This window comes from Simochromis diagramma, unplaced genomic scaffold, assembly GCF_900408965.1.
Source record: "Simochromis diagramma unplaced genomic scaffold, fSimDia1.1 OVJJ01000590.1, whole genome shotgun sequence".
Classification (NCBI taxonomy): Eukaryota; Metazoa; Chordata; class Actinopteri; order Cichliformes; family Cichlidae; genus Simochromis; species Simochromis diagramma.
Window position 1 is genome coordinate 1,143,433 of NW_024387057.1, and position 25,880 is coordinate 1,169,312.

The 25,880-nt window shown below is 39.2% G+C and overlaps 1 protein-coding gene across 1 annotated transcript in view; it reads right to left on the reverse strand.

The window, feature by feature from the left end:
* Positions 1–3,089: 3,089 nt before the first annotated feature.
* LOC120741899 (alpha-2-macroglobulin-like) overlaps positions 3,090–25,880 on the reverse strand; it is a 34,134-nt gene continuing 11,343 nt past the window's right edge. Inside the window, exons 7-37 of the mRNA XM_040045003.1 lie at positions 21,604–21,769; positions 21,428–21,512; positions 21,219–21,342; positions 20,096–20,213; positions 19,862–19,971; positions 19,611–19,778; positions 19,151–19,378; positions 18,583–18,646; positions 18,291–18,436; positions 14,649–14,798; positions 11,528–11,662; positions 11,095–11,185; positions 10,833–10,938; positions 10,421–10,646; positions 9,456–9,582; positions 9,172–9,293; positions 9,031–9,082; positions 7,893–7,976; positions 7,349–7,525; positions 7,187–7,262; positions 6,819–6,975; positions 6,653–6,727; positions 5,841–6,003; positions 5,581–5,768; positions 5,192–5,404; positions 4,384–4,505; positions 4,152–4,242; positions 3,981–4,049; positions 3,800–3,905; positions 3,598–3,639; positions 3,090–3,145 (exon numbers count right to left, since the gene is read on the reverse strand). Coding sequence (XP_039900937.1) covers positions 3,141–3,145; positions 3,598–3,639; positions 3,800–3,905; positions 3,981–4,049; positions 4,152–4,242; positions 4,384–4,505; positions 5,192–5,404; positions 5,581–5,768; positions 5,841–6,003; positions 6,653–6,727; positions 6,819–6,975; positions 7,187–7,262; positions 7,349–7,525; positions 7,893–7,976; positions 9,031–9,082; positions 9,172–9,293; positions 9,456–9,582; positions 10,421–10,646; positions 10,833–10,938; positions 11,095–11,185; positions 11,528–11,662; positions 14,649–14,798; positions 18,291–18,436; positions 18,583–18,646; positions 19,151–19,378; positions 19,611–19,778; positions 19,862–19,971; positions 20,096–20,213; positions 21,219–21,342; positions 21,428–21,512; positions 21,604–21,769 — 3,786 coding nt within the window. The 3' untranslated portion in view covers positions 3,090–3,140. The remainder of the gene's footprint in view (positions 3,146–3,597; positions 3,640–3,799; positions 3,906–3,980; positions 4,050–4,151; positions 4,243–4,383; positions 4,506–5,191; positions 5,405–5,580; positions 5,769–5,840; positions 6,004–6,652; positions 6,728–6,818; positions 6,976–7,186; positions 7,263–7,348; positions 7,526–7,892; positions 7,977–9,030; positions 9,083–9,171; positions 9,294–9,455; positions 9,583–10,420; positions 10,647–10,832; positions 10,939–11,094; positions 11,186–11,527; positions 11,663–14,648; positions 14,799–18,290; positions 18,437–18,582; positions 18,647–19,150; positions 19,379–19,610; positions 19,779–19,861; positions 19,972–20,095; positions 20,214–21,218; positions 21,343–21,427; positions 21,513–21,603; positions 21,770–25,880) is intronic.

The following is a 25,880-nucleotide window of genomic DNA, read 5'->3' on the forward strand; positions in this document are numbered from 1 at the left end:
TCAAAGTGCAATGTTTCAAGTGGAACAAACAGGTGACTGTAGTAGCAATGCAAGGGGACCAGCAACACTGATCACTGCTGATACAAAGTGATGCCGGCCAGTAAAGCAGCTGGTCAGGACAGGCCTTAAAATCGGTTATTGACCAAAGAGAGGTCCACCTCTCCCTGTAATTGATTGATGGTCCATTGAAGAGCACCAGATACAGTTAGATTTGAAGAGTTTCAGTCAGGTTTCAGAGTTCATCACAGCACAGAAACAGCTTTAGTGAAGGTTACAAATGATCTTCTTATGGCCTCTGACAGTGGACTCATCTCTGTGCTTGTCCTGCTAGACCTTAGTGCAGTACTCGATACTGTTGACCATAATATCCTATTAGAGCGATTAGAACATGCTGTAGGTATTACAGGTACTGCACTGCAGTGGTTTGTATCATATCTATCTAATAGACTCCAATTTGTGCATGTAAATGGAGAGTCCTCTTCACACACTGAGGTTAATTATGGAGTACCACAGGGTTCAGTGCTAGGACCAATTCTGTTTACATTATACATGCTTCCCTTAGGCAGCATCATTAGAAGACATAGCATACATTTTCACTGCTATGCAGATGACACCCAGCTCTATCTGTCCATGAAGCCAGATAACACACACCAATTAGTTAAACTGCAGGAATGTCTTAAAGACATAAAGACCTGGATGGCCGCTAACTTTCTGCTTCTTAATTCAGATAAAACTGAGGTTATTTTACTCGGCCTGAAAATCTTAGAAATATGGTATCTAACCAGATTCTTACTCTGGATGGCATTACCTTGGCCTCCAGTAACGCTGTGAGGAACCTTGGAGTCATTTTTGACCAGGACATGTCCTTCAACGCACATATTAAACAAATATGTAAGACTGCGTTCTTCCATTTGCGCAACATCTCTAAAATTAGAAATATCCTGTCTCAGAGTGACACTGAAAAACTAGTTCATGCATTTATTACTTCCAGGCTGGACTACTGTAATTCATTATTATCAGGATGTCCAAAAAACTCGCTGAAAAGCCTTCAGCTAATCCAAAATGCTGCAGCAAGAGTGCTGACAGGGACTAGAAAGAGAGAGCATATTTCTCCTGTTTTGGCTTCCCTTCATTGGCTTCCTGTTAAATCCAGAATTGAATTCAAAATCCTGCTCCTCACATACAAGGTCTTAAATAATCAGGCCCCATCTTATCTTAATGACCTTGTAGTACCATATCACCCTATTAGAGCACTTTGCTCTCGCTCTGCAGGCCTACTTGTTGTTCCTAGAGTATTTAAAAGTAGAATGGGAGGGAGAGCCTTCAGTTTTCAGGCCCCTCTTCTGTGGAACCAGCTTCCAGTTTGGATTCAGGAGACAGACACTATCTCTACTTTTAAGATTAGGCTTAAAACGTTCCTTTTTGCTAAAGCATATAGTTAGGGCTGGACCAGGTGACCCTGAATCCTCCCTTAGTTATGCTGCAATAGACGTAGGCTGCCGGGGGATTCCCATGATGCATTGAGTTTTTCCTTTCCAGTCACCTTTCTCACTCACTATGTATTAACAGACCTCTCTGCATTGAATCATATCTGTTATTAACCTCTGTCTCTCTTCCACAACATGTCTTTATCCTGTCTTCCTTCTCTCACCCCAACCGGTCGCAGCAGATGGCCGCCCCTCTCTGAGCCTGGTTCTGCTGGAGGTTTCTTCCTGTTAAAAGGGAGTTTTTCCTCCCCACTGTCGCCAAAGTGCTTGCTCATAGGGGGTCATGTGATTGTTGGGTTTTTCTCTGTATCTATGAAGCGCCTTGAGGCGACTTTTGTTGTGATTTGGCGCTATATAAATAAAATTGAATTGAATTGAATTGAATTAGATTAAAGGGGCTTTTTCCAGGAGGTGAAAGTCAGGCAGGTGAAAACTTGAGGTCTCTCTCTGCGCTCCTCCTTGAGGAGGAGGAGAGTCTTAGCACCAGCAGTTAATTACTTTATTGATCATAAGTTTCCTCATTAATTCAGGAAGAGCTCCAAGTGGCGTCTTAAACCCTGAGTCTTGGCTCTTCTCATTAACTACAGAGCTGCAGGGCTGTGAACATCCACCTGTCTCTCTTTCTCTTTCCGTGGCCTCGCTCTGATCGTGATTTTATTTTTTCAGATTAAATGAATACAAATAAATGTAATTACAGACTTCCAATGTGATATGCAGCCTGCAGTCTGATTGTCACCAAAGCAACTATTTTAATTCAAAATAACCAATCTATTTTTCGTGTCACACTTTCATGCAACTTTTTTGCTTAAAGACAACAGCACACTATTATAAATTATTCGTAAATATTTAATTTGTGATACATATTTCTTAAAATGATCTACAGCCCAGAAAACTTTGGATTTCTATTTATCCGTGTACACAGAACCAAAAAGTTAAAATACATGCACATATTTGGGAAAATTCCTTAAAGCAATGGTAAAGCTGAATAGTACATAAATAGTACAAAAAGGGAAATGCAGTAATTTGTCATATAATAACATTTAATCACATTTTCTGTTTAAAAGATGCAATACTAGGAATAATTTCACAAAATAGACGTTTCTCAACTTACAACACTAATTTCTTCAGTGAGATACTCTTCTCTGCAACTCTGTCAGTGCTGCCATTATCAAAAGCCACAAGTATGTCCTTTAGCCATCAACATACAGATGGGTTCAAGATGTTATGATCTGTAGTGAGAGTATGGAGCAGGTGGAAGAGAGCCTGCAAAGGTGGAAGTATGCACGGGAGACAAGAGGAATGAAAGTGAGTAGAATGGAGACAGAATATATCTGTGTACATGAGAGACAGGTTGGTGGAAGAGGAGGGATAGCGGACATACTGGACAAAGGATGTTGAACATGTAGCTGTCAAACAGAAGGAAAAAAGAAAGACCAGAGAAGATTCATGGATGTAGTGAAAGAAGACATGCAGAGTGTTAGTGTGACAGAATAGGATGGTAGAGTCAGGTTGAGATGGATGAAATTTTTATACAGAAGAACTATTGGTAGATGAAAACAAAACATATGGAGGCATATTTGTGTTTAAAAAACATCTTTATTAAAATGCAAGTTGTATAACTTGAGTGACAACCTCAGGACTGACTGCACATCTTTAAGCTGCAAACAAAGAATAAAACGTAAGGATGCAATTGTGTTAAAATAATCGTTTAGTAATGAATAATAATAATAATGGATTGCATTTATATAGCGCTTTTCGGGACCCCTCAAAGCGCTTTACAATACCACCATTCATTCACTCTCACATTCACACACTGGTGGAGGCAGCTACAATTGTAGCCACAGCTGCCCTGGGGCAGACTGACAGAGGCGAGGCTGCCGTATCGCGCCATCGGCCCCTCTGGCCATCACCAGTAGGCGGTAGGTGAAGTGTCTTGCCCAAGGACACAACGACCGAGACTGTACATTTAATTCTCATTCAGGCCTAAAAAAGTACTGATTTAACTGTATTGTCAAATACTGTATTGTGTTGAGATTGAACAAATATTTTAAAAATAACTTCAATTTAATTTTGTGTGAAATGTGGTGTTCTCGCTATAACAGTTTGTTACCTGCAGCTGATGGGTAAATGTATTCAGTCTCAGCCTGGTCACCTGAGAGAGAAAACAAAGTGGAAAAATGTGACTTGCTGTGTTTTTACAACACGTTTAAATTTGATCCTTCAAATTCTGTTAACTGCTGTTTGTTGTACAGCTTCACTAAGGAGCAACGTGTGTCAGTGTGCTGTTGCAGTGAAGTGAGTTAGAATTGTACTTGGCTGGTAGTAGTCATAGATTTTGATCATGGCTGGTTTCAGGTTCTCCACTCGAAGTTCTTCCATGACTGTCAAGCTGTAGTTCATGGGCATGTCCTTTGGTAACTGAAAAAACAGGAGACACACTCTGTAACAATACAAACATCATCATCTGGTATCCCCACTGTGATTATCTCTCACCTCCTGTAAATACACGAGAACATGATCTTCTGTTTGTTCAACACGATCCACCAATGGGGCATCTTCGAGCTGTGAGGAGACAACTGTCTCCTTATTATTATTATTTTATCTCATCATAAACTGACACATGGTAGCAACATTTCTATTCAGCTAACAACTGCAACAACCCACCATCTTTAAAGACACTGCATTTGGGACAAATCCAGAGAGCATTTTGATATCCAGGATCACCATGTTGGTAGTATTCTCCTTTCCACTGTACCTGTGTTCGAACAGTTAAAAAGTGATTGCACTGATGTGTATCCATAGATGCTTTTCGATCTGGACAGCCACATTTCCAACACTTATCCCACAGTGGTAAATAAAATTCCCCTAGCACATATCTAATCTGTTAAATACTTACAGGGATTTTATTGTCAGAGTGAGCTTGCGTCTGGATTCACTTGTTGCATCAACCTCTGATTTGACCTCCATGCTGAGAGTAGTGACATCAGTGGGACTCGGGATGTTGTAGTGAACAGAAATCTGCGAAATAGTCAACCAAAAGAGGTTTGCAGTTTATAATAATAGTAATAATAAGAAGAATAGAAATCTGTTTATGTTTTTATGTTTATGTTTTGCATTTATGTTCAAAATATAGTGGCGTCACATTTTAGGGGACTGATTAAAGTTATGAAATTATTTTGGTGGTTGTGGCCAGAATATTATGTACACTAATTGTGGGCAGAAATGTCATCTTGATTTGGAGCTTCTTTCATCAAAATATTTAAAATTGAGATAAAGGCTTGGACGTGAGAAGGGATCTGGAAATAGAACTGCTGGTTATTTACTTAAAATATACCAGCTAAGATGGTGCAGGCATGTTTGCAGGATGCCTTTATGACACTACCCTCTGGAGATTTTCCAGGCAAATCCAACTGCGAGGATACACACAGTGTAGCTACACCTTCCTGGAGATATTATACATGTCATCTGGCCTTAGTGAAATCCATGATGAAGAACAACGACAACAACAACAAGAAAAAAAAATACATAGGAGGAAAAGGAATGTTTGAAATCATTTCCTTAGTGGGAAGCCACTGCATCCTGAATTTGGATAATTTGAGCAAATACACAGATGGATAAGCAAATGTGCTTTTCTGAGTGAAATCACATTTTTTCATTATACTTCTGTATTTGGAAAAAGGAACAAGCAGGATACTGTCACTGACCTGCACTGACACACATGCAGTGCCCTTCACCTCCAGGCTGTATTTTCCTGACACGCCCCGCATCGTCTCCTCCTGGTAGAGCAGTTTGTTGCCCGGATTTACATCAAATGTCAGCTGACTGCTGTCAGACTGAACTGTCACTGTGCTTGAACCCTCAGGACTGAACACCAGAGTGGAGTAGAGAGCCAGAGCCTGAAGAGCCACCACTGTGTCCTACAAACAAAATCACAGCTACTACACATACTTACATATATATTTATATTTTGTATTTTACAGGACAGCAACAGCAAGTAAAACTTCAGTATTCAGCTTCTCTCAAATTAGTTTTTATTTATCCCAGTGTATATGAACTCAAAGGTGAGATTTAAGCTGTTTGGGTGGTGTAGCACCTGAGTGGAGGAGAAGCCTCCATAGTAGTTCTGCTGGCCAGTCAGCCACCTAATAATGCCAGAGGCATAACCCAGGTCATCAGCAGTTGTGGAGGCACTGAGTTTGGCCAACAGCACATAAGAACTGATTTCCACTGACAGGGAGGCTGATGTTTCTGCTGCTGTCTGAGACCAGTACAGGAAACCTCCTACAAACATACAATAAAAGTTACACTTATGGTAATAACACCTGAATGATTTCCTGTTAGATGGTGACTCACCTTCCCTCACTGCAACTGTGTCTAAGTGCTGCAAAAGGTGAGCGCGGGTCTCCGTGTCTCCTGCCAGGGTGAAGACATAGGCCAGCAGAGCTGTAGTGTAGGTGTTGCTGAGGTCATTGATGGACTCCTTGAGACAAGCCAAGCTATTATTCACCACAGGATCCTTTAAAAGATCGAAAGAAGAGCCCTATGAAGAAAAACTATTGACCCTGCCCAGGACAGGACATACGCTGCCACTCTCTTTTATTCAATTGCACAATACTATGTCACTTTTTAGAATCACCTGCACTGATAGCTAAGCTATTTATTTTTCAGGATATAGTTATATTGTTACTTTGTTAGATTTATTTGATATTATATTTTGCACTATCCTACTGTATATTACTGTATACTACTATTCTTATTGTATATATTGTATATCTTATTCCTCTGTTCCTTTGTCTCTCTTGCAGCATTGAGCATGTGTATGACAAAAGAATTTCCCTCAGGATAAATAAAGTTCTTCTTATCTTATCTTATCTTATCTTATCTTATCTTATATCACCAAAGTTGATCATTTCCTTTATGTACTTATTTTTTAAACTTTATTTTCATGACTGGAAATAGAAATAATGCTTTAACAAATTTCTTTTTCACCTACAGACAGAAAGTATCGACGTAAGTGACTTAGAAATCTATCATAAAAATGTATTTTTAAAATGAGGGGAAAATGGATGTCAAAAGAAGAAAATGAAATAAACATATACAAGTCGGTGTTGTATTTTTTTTTTTTACATTGTACAAATTTGATTACATCACTCAAATTTACTCACATGTTGGGATATATTCATTTCCAAGAAAGCAGCAGTGATGTATGCACTGAGAGTCACTTCATCAGACACACCACCCTGGTGAGTGAAACCAAGTTATTTCTGTGTGCTGCCAGAATTTCTCTCCACACAGAATTAGTATCAGTGTCCAGCTAAAGTATAGACTTACCTTCATTCTGTTGTTGAAGAGTTCGCCTGACTTTTTAAAACAGCCATTTGTTTGTTGTTTATTTTCCAGCCATGTCTTAGATTTTTGAATGATTTTTGGATCAATGTAGACAAAAGACTGAGCTTTGGCAAAACTTCTCATCACAAAAGCAGTCAGCCTGACATAAAAAAGCACCCAAAAGAAAACTTCCTCATGTTTCGAAATTATATCAAAATGTGTCACAGTTATGCCATTATAATGTGAGTTGATTTTCTCCATGTCCAGAAATAAAATGATAATAGGACGGGAGATTTAAGGAGTAAATTTCACCAACAGGCTCAGTTTTGTTTCTGAGGCAAATGGAATATTAAGGTAATTATTATTTTCACCAAGTGTTTCCTGGTCCTCTTCCAAATGTGGTGTATGCGCCTTCATAACTTTTGTAGTTCAGCTGTCTTTGGTAACCTGTAACAACAGGAAAATGACTCTTAAATAGATATTCTATTCATAAACCTTTGATTTTAGTCTCACTATGAAACAAACACACTCACCACTGGTCAGGAAGTTCGCAGCTTTTTCCATGATGGCTGGGGTGAGCTGCTGTGTGCCTTTCAGGTACTGGAGGATGTAGATGTTGGGGGCTAGAAGAGCCATGTTCTGCTCTCCACATCCATATGGCATCCGGAGCAGTCCATCCAAGTTCTTCAGAGCCCGGCCGAGGATGTCACCTGATCAGAGGCACTCAGTCACTGAGACAGAACATACAACGTTCGAACACTTGAACTGCAAATAGATTAAAACTAGTAAAGAAGTTAAATATTTAGAAAAATACAGCAGGTTATATAAAAACTGTATATACTAAATTATAATATTTTGCACTTTGTTATTGGAATGTAGTTTCTAAACTATTTTCTACACTACAAAACTGTTGGAGTCTCATTTAATAGCGTGTTTCAAAACTAGGCAAAAAGAATGCCGGTCCAGTTGTATTTGTCTTTTATATTCATTTACTATTGTACTGGTTAAAAAATGAAACTTGCTATATTTCTTTCTGGATTAATCTAAACTCATTTAATTAAAAATGATCAGGTTTACCCAGGACTGATACAAAAGTGCGGGTAGATCCTTCAATCATATTCTCAGGCAGCTGTATCTCAGTTTCCTCTGTCAGTGTGTCTCCTGTGTACAGACAAACAATCACCATACAGAGAGAAGCTTAATCAGAATGTCAGTACCAAAATAGTTTCAAATCAGCAGGTGGTCACAGCATCATGAACTGTAACAGGTCATATGAGAAATCAGATACCTATAATTAAACCTATAAGCACAAAAAATATTATTAAAACAATAACAACAACAACAACAACAACAAAAATAAGAGTACTATGAGTGTGACCTAATATTTCCACACAGATGTGTCCAGACTGACTCTTACCAAGCATGTCAAGTTTGTAACATAGTGTATATATGAGATATAACTATAAATATCTCATATATAGTTGAGATATACTGTAACAACTAAATGTCCTGTGGGGGGATTATCAAAATTTGGTGTGACACCCACAAACACCCTTCAACAAAAACTCAAAACTGGAATGACTACGTGGCACACATCTTTAATGACTTTAAAAAACAAGACTTGGGTACACAAGAGATTGTGTCTAAATGTCGAGCCAGAATTATACCATTAGTTTGTTGATGACTACCAAAGGCATGTGGTCAAGGTGCAACTTGACAAGGGATATTTAGCTGTCATGGTTCTGGGTCATTTTGACCCAGTGTTTTTGTTATTGTGTATTGTGGTTTATGTTTTAGGTACATTAGTAGTCTTAAGTTTAGTCTGTTTGTCCATTTAGTCTCGCTTTGTGTTGTTGTCATGTGTGTCCCTGTCTGTGTGTCTGTGTTTATGTGAGTTTGTGTGTCTGTGTGTGTGTTTTGTTTGCCCTCCTTGTGTTTCATTCCATCTTGTTTATCCATGTTCCCCTTTCTCTCATCCTCTTTGTCTCTTGTGCTCTCTCGCCCTCTCTTGTTTCCTCACTCACTCTCCTCTGACTTTCTCCCACTCCTGTGCCAAGCTCGTATGTCAGTCTTGCGTTCCTTTGTTTCCTGTTTTATTTTGACAGTCTCACGTTTCCATGTTCGGTGTGTTTAGTTTTGCATCCCCTGTGGCGTCATGTTTATTTGTGTCAGCTGTGTTCCCCGTGTATTTGGTTGGTGTATAAACCACACCAACCTTTTGGACAAAGCAGCCAGTTGGATGTCTTTGTCATCTCAGTCCCCTCAGCCTGAGAAAGAACAAGTTACAGTTTCACCTTCGTGAGAAAACAAGTTTTCAAATGCAGAATGTTTTTCATCTTGTGTTAATGGCACCAACCTTTACTATGAAGGATTTTGTGACCACATCAATGCGGCCTCTCTCTGGTACTCTCACAACCTCATTATCACATGAAACATGGGATGGCACTGCCTCAGCAGACACAGTCACATTCACAGCCCCTAAAAAAGGACAACAAACATCATTTTTCTCAACCCCGTAAAGTCTTGCACATTAAAATATTGTTAATTAGATCATCTCACTGATTTTGTAGATACTGAAAAGAGAAGGGGCGCTGACTGAAAGGACATTTACACCAGCGTGGATAAAAACTTGATCCTTACCTAAAACTGTTGGAATCATGGTCCAGCTTACAGTCTTGCGCTCCTTAGCACACAAACAGGATGTGTACTGCTCACCGGAAAGAGGGGTGAGGGTATAATCTGAGGAAGGCGTAGAAAAGACTGTGACCTGCACAAAGAACAAAACAGCGGGTTGAGTTTCTAAGTCAAAGAGGAATTCAGTGTTTTCTTGTTACTCTGTGAGGACAGAATACTTTCAGCTATTGCCTCATTCACCAAGAGTCGCTTCACATGTTTTGATTTGGTATAATTTTGCACTGAATATCCTTCCTGATACTTGATGGGAAGTGTGTACACCACTAATGTCATGGTACTGGCTCTTCAACCCAGTTTTTTTTTTAGTTATGCTCTGGAATTATTTATTTGTTTGAAAGACCTTGGACTGATGTTCAGAGTTTTTATTAGTTAGTTTTGAGTTCCGGATTAGACTTGTGTTTCTGTGTTATTTTTAGTTCTCACCTCTTGTTCAGTCGTGTTTGTTCCCCTTTTTGTCCAGTCTGTCACTATCTTGTGATAGTGTTTTTTGGTCTCTCTGGGTTCTGTCTCAATGGCTGTCTGTGTTCCTTATCTAATGTAGTTGATATGTCTATTTTTCTGCAGTCCCTCTGTTACTTCCTGTTTTATTTCGATAGTGTCTTGTCTCATGGGTATGATGTTGACTTTTGCTTCCTTTGTGTTATTAGTTTTGATTCAAGTCAGCTGTGTTTCCACGTGTCTCCACTTCCCTTAATCACCCTTCTATTCCCCACTGCATCGTCCTTCATTGTGGATGTATTCTATTAAATTAGTGAATTCCTATCCTGCCCAGTCAAATAAAGCTGAGATTTTGAGTTTTATTCTGTCTGATGAGTCCTGCATCAGGGGCCACTTCATAACCATCTGCAAAGCCTATCAGCATGCTAACATTTGTTGACATTTGTAATTTTTGATATAGAAATATTGATCACCATGATGCAGCTGGTCAGGTAGCTGAAGACAGTTGCCTTCAGTTCAAAGTGCTCCCCACGGATGATGGAGTAGGGCATGGTGAGCTCGAGGAAGAACGGCTGGAAGACCTCAACTTCTTGACGAGGAGCCAAACCAAAACCCTGAGAGGACAAGCAGAAAGCCTCCGTCTCCCAGGTCGTGATGGTGTCAGGGACAGTGAGGGACACATCCTTTGATCCAGACTCTCTGAATCAGCAGATTCAAAATATGCACATTGTCAGGTGGTGATAACACAGATTAGCCAATAATGCAAATGACAGTGTAGCAGTCACCACGTTCATAGACATTTTATATATTAGATAGACTCACTATAGATAGATAGATAGATAGATAGATAGATAGATAGATCGATCTCCAAAAACTAAGACATACCCAACTTCCACCAGGTCCCAAATCCAAGTCTCGGGGAAGAAAGCACGGACAGTTTTCATCGGTCCTTCTGATGGACCTAAAGATCCTCTAGAGTAACTTGAACGCACTTGTAATTTAGAATCATAAAAAAAAAGAAAAAAAAATGAAAAATGAAAAATAAATACTTAATCAGAATGAATAAGAAGGTGTAACACACTGCTTTGATTTTGGGAACTTTTTTATGATTTGGAATTTGCAAAGCAAATCAAAACAAAAATATCACCTAAGGGCATGAACTCGTATTCTCTTCCCATGAAACTCAGACATGAAGGGATTTCGAGCAGCAGGTTTGTTGCCACCTTTAATCCTACTCTCTAGACACACAAACATCACAGAGTTAATTGCAGCTAAAGCCATGAAAAGCATTATATTTATCATCAGCTGATATGCTCTGGAGTTTTACTGTTAGCTGGATGCAAAATCTGCAGATGGAATGCTGTTGTAACTATACCAAGTTCACCAATGCTGCAGAGAAGGACTATTGTTTGTCATATATTACATAGTGCAGTAGAATATTATTTATTTATGCAACTATTAAGACTCACCTTATGTGGAACATTTGAAACAGTCAAGGTGCAAGGCCAACATCAAGAAGCTGGATCCGTGGATCCAGTGAAACACATAACACATGCTCATGGAAAATATTTATATATTACCTCAAAAGCAATGTAGGCTTCATTATCTCCTTTAGGTGAACTATATCTTCTTGTTCTCACTTTCAAGCATTTTCTTGGTTCTCGTAGCCGATATGAGAAATAAGATGCTTTCATGACAGGCAGCAAGTTAAATATCTAAGAAAAAAAATGGTTCAAAGAAGTTCAAACAATTGAGAAAATCAGATTAAAGATCTATACTTATATGAACCACATATGTAGTATTTACAAATGATCAGATCACTATTCAATGTAAGGTTTATACCACAGCTGTCATAAATGAACAGGATTGGTAATTACCAAAATCAATTTTTATGGTTCTGTAATTCTCAGGACTGTGTGGAGAAGAGAGAGAGTGGACCCAAATGCAGACTACGGAGACAGAATTGAATTTTTAACAAACGTGAACCTTTTATTCTTGGCTGTACAAATAACAAACAAAAAGCAAATGGAGATAGAGTTGAAACTAACAAGACCTAAACTGGGGAAAAAAAATAAGCACTAAGTACCTGGATGTGAAGAAAAATAACATGGAACGTGAAGCCCTAAGTCATTAAAACAAAGACCAGAAACGTGAGTGGCGAACAGAGAAACCGACAAGTGACAAAGGGAAACTCAAATTATAACACACAGCAGGATGATCAGGGAAGTCGAAGCAGCTGGGGAACATATCAGACACACATCAGGAACTAATCAGACATAACAGGACAGGGGAAGCAAGAGACTGTCAAAATAAAACAGCAAGCACAACAAACATGGAGACGAACACTAAGACACGCAGGATTAAAGCTGTGACCGGGGGAGAAATAGACATGGGGACATAACTGACTGGGGGGACAGAGAGAGAACACAGATCACGAAGAAAAGAGTAACTAAGTGAGAGACGTGGAACACAGGGAAAACACAGAATAAGAAAATTAAAGACAAGAAACTATAAATATAACATAAGTGTCCTTCTACTAGTTTCCTTCTATCGAGCCACAATCGAGAGTGTGCTGGTCCACGCCATCTTCGTGTGGTACGCTTGTTGCACAATAGCCAATAAGAGACTCCAGAGGGTCACCAGAACTGCAGAGAAGGTGATCGGCTGACCACTCACCCCCCTGGACTCTATTGCCAGCTCTAGATGTCTCTCCAGAGCCAGGGCTATCTTAAAAGACCACCTCCATCCTAACCACCACCTCTTCAACATCCTGGTTCAGATCCATCAGATGCAAAACCAGCAGACTAAAGAACAGCTTCTACCCGTGGGCTGTCAGAACCATTAATGCAAATTAAGAGTGTGAACAGATTTCATTCTGTCGCTGCTTTTGACTCTGTTGTTGCCATTCCCTATGCAATATTTTGGTGTTTCCTTTTTCTGAGCAATATTTTGGCCCCTGTGCAATATTCTAGCAAATGTGCAATTACCACCCCATCCTTAATGACCACAGCCGTTCCACTGTTATTTATTTATTATATTATATTATTGCCCTTGTACATAACCCCAAAAGGTTTCTGTAACTCATACACCGTGCATATAGTGTACTAATATTGCTGAACTTATATTGTTTTTCTTCTTTGAATATTGTTTTCTGTACTTTTGCACCTTTGTGGTCTTGCTACCTAATTTTGCCGTGCAACAGCTGCACAATGACGATAAAAAAATTCTAAGTTCTTCTAAGTTCTAAGCAGAAAACAACTAAGAGAACCAGAACCATGAATGACACTAAATATAGGAATATTAATAAAACCCAAAAACACATAAACACTGGGTCACAGTCCCAGGACCATGACAGTAATGGTTAATATACCAGTATGAACAAGCTCTTTAATCAAAATATTTTTAATGCTAAAATATAAATACTATTGTTATCTCTGAAAATACATTTAAAATTATCGTTATATACTTGAATTTCTGAACAGAAAAAAGCATTTTAAGTTGAGTTTGCCAGCTGAAATCTGGGTATAAAAATGTGAATTCAGTTTCTTATTTGACAGTGTTCCAAAATATTTATCTTTTTCCCCTTTTTATGACAGGTAGCCAAATAAATGTTTTAATCACTGTCTCAGGATGCTTTATAACAGAATAAGTGTTGAACTGTATTAATAGTTGTTTTATACAGTTTTATGCAGTATTATACAAAAAAGAAAACAAATAGAGAAAAATAGATAGAGAACAAAACCTCTAAATGACCAAAAAGGCCTATCTAGAAGCAAGATTTACAACTAGGCTGTGCAAGTTGCAAACACCTCCACGTGGTTATTTATCAAAAGTAAGATTTTAAAGACTTTTTTGTTCACCTGAAAGTTTATTTTATACCAACCATGCTTAAAGTTATACACAGGTCTTGGTTCAACACACCAGTAAACTGAATGGATGCTATGGTTACACAGCAAGGAACTGCCATGAGACAGGTTAAACAGTTGTGAACCTCATAGTTGATCTCATTCAGTTTTGATTGGCTCTTCAGATGCAGGAGAATCTCTGTCTTGGCAATTATAGAACTTCCCCACAAATTAAGATCCATGTTGCCTTCATATAATGTCTGCTACTTATGACACTAGAAGAGACTGAGGCTACTCCACACTAATGTGTTTTCGTTTGAAAACGCATTGTTTTCTCTGTTTTGGCCCCCCGTCCACACTGAGACGCTGCGCTTTCCTCAAGGAAAAATGCAGCATTTTGAAAACGCTCTAGAAAACGCATACATTTAAAAACGCAGCTGTCCTGTCACAGTGTGGACACACAAAAATGCAGACTTTCTAAAACGATGAAGTATTTTAGTCATGTGATGCAGTCATGTGACCAAATAAACAAAGATAGCAGAGTGCATTATACAGCGGTTGTTTTGATTGCTCTCAATTTTGACAGCCCTAAAAAAAGATGAATATCAGTTTGTACATGCTCCAGATAGCTTTTCTTCAAATTCTTTAACTCTCACTCGCTTTTGCGCATGCGCAGGACTGGAACGTAAGCGTTTTCAGCCATTTCAATGTGGACGCGCAACTGTGAAAACGACTGAAAATGCTAGTGTGGACGCGGTGCATTTTCAGATGAAAACGCCATTTTCCAATCTATCCGGGCTAGTGTGGACATAGCCTGAGAGTGAAGGATGTATAAGGTGGTTGAGACCACACTTACCTTATCTGCATCCAGAATATTCTCAGGCTCTTTGATGAGGACACTCTTGTCAATGGCACTTAAACCACACAAAGAGTGTGGAAGAGCCGTCACCTCCATGTTGGTTTTTTCTCCTGGGACAGTTGAAGAAGGTGTGAACTCCAATGACACCTAACACAGACATTAGACCATCTAAACTTTAATGGTTCTAAAAGAACAAAAGTTCAAGTCTATATCACACAGAAACCATTCACTAGCTTTTATGTAGTTTTTGGAGTTCAGGTTTGATAATCACTGTGTCATAGTCTGGGTGAGCTCAAGTGTTTTTTCCTCTGTTTTTCTTGTGTTGCCCAGTATCTACCCTGGGGTGGCGTCCTCGTCATCTCACCTGATCTGCTCCCCTCATCCTCACTGCAATCAGTGAGATAGCATTTAAGACCAGGGTCCCCCATCTCTTCTCCACCTGTTTTCGAGCTAACCTCACGTTGGTAACAGGCCTTATCATTCTCCTTGTTAAAGGAGCATTTTCTGTTGCACATCCGCCACTCAGGATTAATCCTTCTACCGCTTCCGCCTGTCCTCCTGCCACCTTCTCTCTTGGCTCTCTAGAAAAGAAAGGTCGGAACCCTCTCACTAGCTCACCATTCTAGACGCACACCCAGCGATTCAAACCTGTCAACTAAGACTATTTCAGTATTAGTCACCTCTCCAGACAAGCTTCCCTTGCCTTTTCTCTAACCATGCTCTCCCTCTGATCAGTTTTGCTACATTCGGTTCCCTGCCAAGTATCCCTCCTTCGTGACACTATTTACTCATGTGTTTAAGCAAATAAAAGCTGTGAAAACCTTATCGCTGTTTCCCATGCTTGAATCGGCTCTTGGGTCCTCATCCATGTACTAACCTCCAGGCCCTTGTGACAGTACAATTGGCCCAATGAAAAATGGACCCAGAAGAGCCAATACAGGCAGCGATCTCGAAGTAGGGTTCAATACTAGGTAATTATCAACAGTCAGTCCAATTCCTAGAAATACAATGCAAATCTATTGGTGACACTCAAGTGAAAATCATTGCCTCACTTTTAGAACTCCAGCTCAGTTTCACTCCCAGCCAAACCACTTCCACGCACACTTCCACTCCTTTCCCCGCTTCCATAGGACCTGCCCCATCTTTACCTGCCATTAGCACTTCTCAGCCTGAGCCATTCACCAGGGTACAGGGTTGCTGTAATGGTTTCCTGTTGCAATGCTCTTATGTTTTCTCAATCACCACACTCCATCCCTGACAACACCTCTGAGCTCTCGTAAGTGGTAGGCAAGCTGAGGGGTAAAGCATTGGTATGGGTTGAGGCGTGTTTGTCATCACATTCCTTTTCATCCTGCTCTTATGATGAGTTTCAAGGGAAGCTTAAAAGACCTTTGCCCACCCCATCTCTGAGGGCAGCGTAGCTTGGAGCTTGAAGTCAAGTTAGATGTAACATAGCTAAGTTTGTCATCGATTTCTGCATGGCAGCTGCCAAGGTGGGTTGGCCTGATCATATGCTCCTGGGAATATTTATGAGTTAGCTTCTCATGATGAGCCCGCATCGTTCAAGGATTTGGTTTATTTCCTCCTCCCTCTCTCTCAGGATCGCCTGAGAGAGAGAAAAGGCTACATAGCTGGTTATGTAATTGCACTTGCCTCTGTTCTACCTGATCCTCCCATTCTAGCCACAGTTTTAAACAATCAGATTTTTTCCCATATTACTCATCAAACCAGACCAGTCTCCCTAATTACTTCTGGTGACTGTCCTTGGCTACCCTTGTCTAAAGAAACATAATCCCCATATTGAATGGTTACACAAATTACTAGCTGGAGCCTTTTTTGACTTGCTAACTGCCTCAATAATCACCTGCCGAACCTTCACCACCAGATCTGTCCTCAGTCCCCAAGGAATATCATGACCTCCAGGAAGTATTTCGTAAACATAAGGCACTTCCACTCCACAGGCCCTATGATTGCACCATCAACCAGCCAACCTGACAACTTGTCCAAACCAGAGAGAGAAGCCATGGATAAGTATATTCGAGAGTCCCATCATCTGCCCATCCTCTTCCCTGGTAGGTGATGGCTTTTTCTTCATCACTAAGAAGGACAAGACCCTTCGTCCTTGTATTGACTACAGAAGTTTAAATGAGATTGCGATCAAAAGCAAATATCTTCTCCCGCTCATCAATTCAGCTTTTGAACCTGTTCATAGTGCCACCACTTTTTCTAAGTTAAATCTACACAATGACTATCATCTGGTCCCCCTTTGGTCACTCAAAGTATCTGGTCATGCCGTTTGGTCTCACTAAAATTCCCACAGTTTACCAAACATTAGTTAATGAGGTCCTGAGAAACTTCTTGAACATTTTTGTGTTTGTGTATTTAGACGACATCCTAACCTTTTCCAAGACTCTGGAGGAACATCTGGTCCAGATCAAATCTGTGCTGAAGCACCTTCTCGAAACTGGTTATACGTCAAAGCGGAGAAAGGCGAGTTTCATTCATCTTCAGTCACTTTTCTTGGTTACATCCTGGCAGGAGGGCAGGTGAAGACCAACCCAGCAAAAGTCCAAGCTGTTAGGGAATGTCTCACTCCCACATCTCAAAAAAAACGTTCTCAGATTCGTCAATTTTTACTGCTGCTTCATCTGGAATTACAGTTGGAGGTTTATGCCTCCAATACAGGAGCGGTTTAATTTCCTGGGACGTAGAGGAAACTATCCACTGTGCTCTGCTTGATGAACCTCTTTTTGCAGCCGGAGGTGGAGCTTGCCATTCCATGAGTCCAATATCTACATTGCCATGACATCTCGACTTGGACTCAGGAAGTGCTGCTCAAGGTTCTCAATTGACCACGCCACAATGCAGATCGATTGAGAACTCCGGCTCCCAGGTATGCTCCGGGGCAAAAGCTATGGCAAATACCTCCCGCAAGCAGGCCCCACGCAGCATTGGTCCCTATGAAATCAAGGCCATCATCAGCCGTACGGCAATAAAGTTAAGGCTCCCTGCATTCATGCGCATAAATCCCATATTCCACGTGTCCCAAGTCAGGCTGGGGAACTCCAGCCCTCTGTTCACAGTTTTGCCATATTTGACGCCCTGCCAAGTATCCCTCCTTTGGTGTTTATTCTTGTGTTTAGAACTTGTGAAAACCTTATCACTGTTTCCTGTGCTTGAATCTGCTCTTGGGTCCTCGTCCATGTACTGCTCTCCAGGCGCTTGTGACACACTGCCCACTCGATGTTTGCTAAAGCTGTGGCTTCCTTGTTGGGAGGGAGTCTGTTCCACTTCGATTGAAGTTTTTTGAGGGTTTTTTTGTATGTCATGGTTTCATATAATTAAACCTAACTTACACTAATCAATATATCTAGTACAGCTACACACAGTTTACACCAGGGGTAGGCAACTCCAGGCCTCGAGTGCCGGTGTCCTGCAGGTTTTAGATCGCACCCTGGGTTAACACACCTGAATCAAATGATTAGTTCATTACCAGGCCTCTGGAGAACTTCAAGAAATGCTGAGGAGTCATTTAGCCCTTTAAATCAGCTGTGATGGATCATGGACACATCTAAAACCTCCAGGACACCGGCACTCGAGGCCTGGAGTTGCCTACCCCTGGTTTACACCAACACATACCTTGTGACTGAAGCATTTCTCAGTAGAGAAGTCAGCGCTGTGGGCAATCACATTCGTACTGGAAAGTACAGCATATGCTACAATCTGGACGACTGGTGCCATGTCAGTAGAAATTCTCAATTTAAAGGACACTTCACCCTCATTCACTGAAACAAACAAGCATACCAAAAATAGCTATAATATCAATTTTATTTTAATAATCACCAACTTTTTTTAAAAGTGTAACTGGATTTAATACCTGATATTACAAAAGAATTTCATGAACTCGTGATTTGAGCCAGTCTTTACATACCTGACTGATCTTTAAATTTAATCTGTTTAAATCCTTGCATGACAATGGCTCCTCTGGACAGCACCTGAAGAATATAGAAGAAAATGACACAAAATGTGTAATCCAGCCGTGACGTTGTGCATTTTGCGTCTCTCACAGCGTTAAGTCCTGCCAGGAATGTTTCAGAAACAGACAGTGCAGTCTGCTTGTGGTCTTTTATTTTGAAAATTGACTGGACTTTGGACAAATGACCAAACATCCTCCAGCTTCTGTCTCCAGTGGGGCAAAAGGCTTAGATGCCCCCTCTCCCCTTCATTGTTTGCAATTTTTATCAAACTAGCAGCAGCAATCAGGCTATAGCAATTAAGGGAATAAAATGCAAGAATGTAGAACATAAAATTAGTCTTTATGCAGATGATGTGTTGCTTTTTCTTCAGCATTTACAAACCACTTTCTCTGAGGTGAATATATTAATAAACTCTTTCTGTTTCATTCGATAAACTGGTAGATTTTCAAATGTTTTTTTTTTCCTTTTTTTTTTTTTTTTTTTTTTTTACTGTGGATGAACTTGTGACAAGCAATAACTCACCAGATATACCACATCCATGTAAACTGCGGTTTCCCTCACTATAGTGTACTGAATAGATATATCCTCTTCTGCATCGCAGGAAAGGGCTTTATCCTTCATCTTCAGCTTCAGCGAGCTGAATGGTTTTTCATCTTGAGAAGGAGGTTGGGATGTATACACTGTGTGAAATCCTAAATCATAAAAAGGAGTTCTATGGCTTTGGAAGTATAGGGTTGGTGTCAGGGCTGCCTGAATTGTAGAAAAGAAACATACATAATTTGATGAAGAAGAAAACACTGGAAAATGGGGTTTTAGAAGCAAGCTAATATAAAATAATCTTAACAGTTTCACAATAGTCACTAATTACTATTGTAGCACCTTGGACAAGCATCAGAAATCATATTAAGTCAATGAAAACATTGTCATGTAACTTACCAATGCTGACTTAAAAACTACCATTTCAGTGTAATTATCTACTTACACGGAGTTTAATATCCCCATGAAAGTTATCTGTGCTGAATGAAAACTCAGCGACACCGTTGCTGTCAGTTGTTAGATTTTTTAGTAAGCGCTCCGACCAACGTTCTCCCACAAACAGGTACACAGGTGCTTTGGAAATGGGTGTATCATTGTAGTAAACTGCTTTAACCTGTTCAAACCACAATGTTTCATTACTACAACCCACATTATTTACACTACATTCTAAATTACATAGCACAAATTTGAACTTACTTTTCCCTCCACATTTGATCCTGGTTCCCAAATCTTGGGAACATCAACAAAAGACGCTTTTCCAAGGACAAAAGAAATTCTTATTTTCATTTCTTGTTTGTGTGAAATGCCTGAATACGAAACCTCAATGTTAAAACAATGCACATGCCATATTTCCGCAAATGCACAATAACCTATAATTTAAAAAATGTAACAATTAAAATAAAATGGAAAAATAACAACTGCAAGACTTTCCTGTTCCCTCCTCTTCCATTTTGGCAATGACATTCAGCTTATCTTTAAGGAATTTTTTGTTAATTTTGGTGAAGGTTGACATCTTGAACGTAACAGCTGCACAGCCTGTCCCATCAGCCTAGAAATTCCAAAACAATAAAATATAAATAATTTTAAAAAGGCTTACATCATACTTTTATCTCCTAAGACCCGAAGTCTTTCATGGCATGCATTTTTAATTTGTCTTTGCTATTTGGGCTGATTGGGACCTGATGAATGTAAAAACAAAGAATTATCTTTATACTGATTTTGCTCTACAAGGGCCTGATATCCACATATAAGGATATTCGTTTTAATTTCAATAGAACAGTATCTTCCTGCTCCTTTTTGAACATGAACGTTATTTGGAGTTGTGGTTGCTCGTTTTCCTTTTGTTTTGCTTTGTTCATTTGTCTCTTTTAATTCTATTTTGTTGTACTTTTTCAACATGTTCAAAATAAAGATTCAATCAATCAATCAATCAATCAATCAATCAATCAGTATAATGTTGTTGTAAGTGAAAATCAGGCTCGTGTAGAGCAAAATTTAGTATTGTGGTCTAGACAACCCAAAATGTGATGTCCACATATGTGGACGCCAGGTTCTAGGAGGTTAAACAGGTTGCAACAATTTGGACTTTGTTGCAGTCGCTTAAGCCAGTTGTAGCTCTACCAGTGTTACTAATGGAATAAATGACTTAAACTCATTATTTAATCAGTTAGCTTGTTAAGAGCTGACACACTGACACAAGCATCAGCCACAGAACATATTCATAACAGCAGAAAAAAAATGGAGTCAAAGCGATAGCTATAATTCAGCATTCATAAATAATGAGGGCACAACAGTGAATATTACTGAATCTGTAACCGGGTATTTTATAATACAGAATTAAAAATAAATGCTTTAAGGACACTAAAAATTATTTAATTGAAATTCAAGTTCAACTTGAAATTTTACTCATTATATTCTCGAAATTTGGAGATAGATAAGATAATGATAAAATACTGCATTAATTCCTGACATACAGAAACCTTCTGCATGGGCATGTGGTCTGCTTTTATCTGCACATTGTTTCAGGAGAAATTTGAGACTGGAACAACTGTACCCGTTTGGTCTCTGTGTGGCAGGGAGCCTCTGTCTTGTGTTTCTTAGCAGAGGAAATAGAGCGTTCAAGAAGTCGGCACATCGTAACTGTAATATTTCCTGGAACAGGCTGTCCAAATGTGTACCTATTAAAATAAAAACAAAAATAAAACAAAACTCCAATTTGTGAGGATCTAAATTGCCATTTGTCAAGAAAGGACTCCTACTTACTTTGCACATAATTTAATATCAACTTCTTCCTGGCCAATACTCACTTCTTCAGATACATTTACTGTTACGTCAAATTTGGGTAAAACTGGGGACAAAATATCAAAGTTCGTATCTGCATTATATTAAGAATATTTAAAAACAGAATGTCAAAAGATCTTTTTAAAGACCTGACTTACCATACTTTTCCACCTTGAATTTGTGAACAAATTTATCTTCACCCACAGACACAATTATTTTGTACGTTCCTTCATGGGCCTCAGAGTTCAAGGAGTATGAAAGCTGCAATATTTTATTATTGGATGTTTCATTTAACCACTGTCCAATCCTGTTTTTATTGGGATTCTGTTAAATACAAGAGAAGTACGTGTACAACTTAACCTTTTCAATTGTTTGCACTTGTTTGCATATTAAAGAATATGTTGGTGATCCCCAAAGGTTGTCTGGGGCATATATTGGTGTATGTATTTCTGCTTATTGAGTAAAAAACAAACAAATGAAAGTCTAATAACCTGGTATAAGAGAGAACTGGACTACTGCATCTCATCTGGTCTCCAGTATAGGCAATATAAAGTTGTGATCAAAATGTTACATAAAGTTATCATAGGGAAAAATGTCATAGTGACTTTGGTTTTTTTTATTATTATTATTATTATTTCTGTAGACTGTTATTTTTCCAGGTTGAAATGACTATACAGAAAAAATTAATTATTTTGTATTTTCTCTAATCGGTAGCCATCAAGAATCTTCTGGCATAATTCCAGGTGGATATTTAATAATAATACATTTTATTCATAAAGTGCCTTTCAAGACACCCAAGGACACTTAACAAACAACAAATAAACAAGAATAAAACAAATAACAGAACAATGATCAAATGAAGAACAATAAAAACAAAAGCACAATATAAAATTAGCAAACAATTGATTCACAGTGAATATACAGATTTGAACAGATGGGTTTTGAGTTGAGATTTAAACCAATGTTTCTTATATCTGGGAGCAGAGCAGCTGCAAGCTCTGCTTCCCATGGTCGTGAGGCGGAAAGAAGGCACAGCAAGCTGGATAGAAGACGAGGATCGAAGTGAGCAGGCAGAAGAGGTAGTGCTTAACAGATCAGAAAGGTAAGCAGGAGCAAGGATATGAGGGTGAGCAGAAGAAGTTTGTACACTATCCAGAATTTCACAGGGAGCCAGTGAAGTTCCTGAAGAACAGGGGCGATGTGCTGGTACGAGGAGGTTCTGGTAATAATGCGGACAGTGGAGTTTTGAACCAGTTAAAGCTTGTGGAGGGACTTTTGGAGGAGACCGTGTAAGAGAGAATTACAGTAGCAAAGCCGGGAGGTAACGAGACCACGGACAACAATGGACAAAGACTGGTGGGAGAGAGAAGGACGTAATCTGCTGATGTTGCATAGATGGAAATAGGCAGAACGATTGAGATTATTGATGTGAGATTTATAGGACAGGATGACACCAAGGCTCTTAACATGAGGTGAAGGGAAAACCTCTGGAGTCATCAGTAGTGAGTGAGAAATGATTTGCCTTCAAAAGGTTGGATTTAGTGCCAATAAGAAGGATTTCAGTTTTTTCCTCATTAAGCTTAAGAAAATTAGAGCTGAATCAGGATTTCAATTCAGATATGCATTCTGAATTGAAGAACCAGGTCTGCAGGAGAGATATAACTGGGCGTCATCAGCAAAACAGTGAAAGTGAAGATCAAATTCACAGAAAATGGTACCAAGAGGGAGGATGTATATTATGAAGACAAGAGGGCCTAAGACTAACCCTTGGGGTACACCAGATGTGACTGGCAATAGATGAGAATGGAATGATTTAATTTGAATAAACTGGGAGCGGTCAAGGAGATATGACTGAAATCAGGCTAGGGGTGTGTCAGAGATGCCAAGAGAGGAAAGTCTGCTCAGAAGGACGTAGTGAGAGTTTGTGTCGAAGGCTGAGCTCAGATCCAAAAGGATGAGAATGTTGAGAAGACCAGAGTCAGCTCCGATTACAAGATTATTAGTAACTTTAAGTAAAGGAGTTTGTAATCCAGTTCCTGAAATCATCCTAAACAAAAAGGAAAAACAAGTTATTTTACTACACTCAGTATTGAATACTTTGAGGTAATTTTTAGTGTATTTCCACGTGTACTAGAAGGCCTATGGTACAAGGTGGATTAAGCACATCTATTTTAATACTCCTATTTACAGACTGAGTTCTTGTGTTTACATGTTATTGAAATTGATTATTTGTATTTTGTTCAGATCTGATAAGCATTTACATATTGCTCCATTTCTCAAGGGAGTAATATATTTATTTATTTGTGATTATATATACAGTGAGTTTATTTCTGATGGATGTGATGAATGTTTACCATAAAAGTGGCGACTATAGTTCCTGAATATTTGAAGCCTTGTGGAAAATCTTAAATCTTACTGAAGGTTACAACTGTGAATTTTGAAAATTGATACTGTGAACTTTGAACCTTGATATTTTAATGTTGTACAACATGCCTGAACTGATAATGATTGAACTGATGATAGCTGATCTGAACAGTAGTTACTGCAGCGTGACAGTATTGTAATTTGTGAGAGTTATTCTTAAATTGGTTGTGACATATATTTGACCATTGTTTATAGGTCAGGTTTTTATATGGGACGAATCCAAGGACCAGTTCAGCGATTACAGATCCCAGAGTGTTCCAGTTTTCACTGGATGGTGAGCCAATCCCAGATCCTAGGGGACGATATACATTTACACGCACACTCATTTGCACATTGATGGACTACAATTCTCTGCTGTACAAGTAGTGCAGTAGGACAGACAATCACACACACGCACTTCTCATTGGACGGACTCTGTTGCAATGCACCCATTTGTCATGGGCCCCACCGGTACCATTTGGACTTTAAAGACTAATTCTTTACTTCTGCACAATTTTATTTTATTCTATTTTTTTGCTACTTTGGGAGGACATTTTTATACATATGTTGTAATTCTGTGTTGGTTACAAAAATCTCTTGAAAAAAATCTTAAAATGGCTTAAATTACTAAAGTTACTTTAAAGCCACACGACTGTGTTTTGTTTCTCTGTCATTCATGTACCAGAGCTCCAAGAGTCCTTCCTATTCTTCTGATACCAGCCCAAATTACTCATCACCTTGGTTATTATCCATTGGTACTGTATATAAACCCACATAAGTGCTACAAGTTTCTATACTGTGACATGAGTGAAAACCAGATTGAAATCTCTTGTAGATATTATTATTAACCAGGTGTGAAAGCAGTTGAGCTGCACCATTTTTTCAAGTATTTTAGAAATGGAGGTTAGATTAGAAGGAGGTTGTTAAAGTTGAATGATAGCAGAGATGAGTGGGAGTAGAGAAGAGAGGCAGGGTTTCAGGTCATTTATTTGACCATTCTTCTTAGCAGAATTGGTAGAATTAAGGTTGAAGTAAGACATTTTTAATAGAATTAAGAACAAGGCTTTCAGAAAGTAATGTAAGCCTGCCTTATCCATTCAGTTTTAGTTTGTGTTTGTGATCATTGTCTTGTTGGAGCAGTCAATTGTGTCCAAGTTTCAGCTGTCTAGCTATTCACTAAAGGTGAAGTTGAAGAATTTGGAGATACAATAGACCTCATTCATTATTTCATCTGGTTTGTGCAATGTACCAGTACCAGAAGAAGCAAAACAGGTGATGCTATCACTGCTACTTGACAGCTCGTACAGTGTTCTTTGGTTTGAAAGCTTAACTCCTCCAAACATACTTCTTGTCATTGTGACCAAACAGCTCAATCTGTGTGTCATCTGTGCATCAAACGTTTCCTGGAAATCCTAAATTATTTTTTTTAAAATTTAAGTGTGACAGTTTGGGTCTTCTTCTGGAACTTGGCAAAGTGGTTATCCTCTTAAGCCCATACGCCCCAGATAAGGGGGCAAAAGACAGGAGATCGGTTTGGCATTGGGGCTTAAGAGGTTATGTCATATGGTGTTGTGAAACAGGCAGGATGGAGGACCCAAAACACAAACTCTCAGACAAAAACTAAACTCAAAAATTTATGAGTTTATTGCTGGACTTAAGCAATACAAAACAAAAACAGGAATGAACTAGAACCAAAGAAACAGACAGAGCACACAGCCAGGGAATGAGCAAGATCGTGACAAGAAACAGAGGGGAGATGCAGACATAAATACACACAAACGAAGGGCAAACGAAGGTGGGAACACAGCTAAACGTAATCTAACAAAAAAGACGGGAGGCAAAAGTGAACATGCTGAGACAGGAGACTATCAAAGTAAAACAGGAAGTACAAGAAACACACACTAAGATGCAGACTGAGTAAATGAAGCTTATGCGCAAGTTCATCAAGGAAGATGGATGGCCTCACAGCTATCTGCTTCCAGGTGCTGGGAATCTCAAGTTTTATTCTTCCACTTTCCCACGTTTCCAAGCT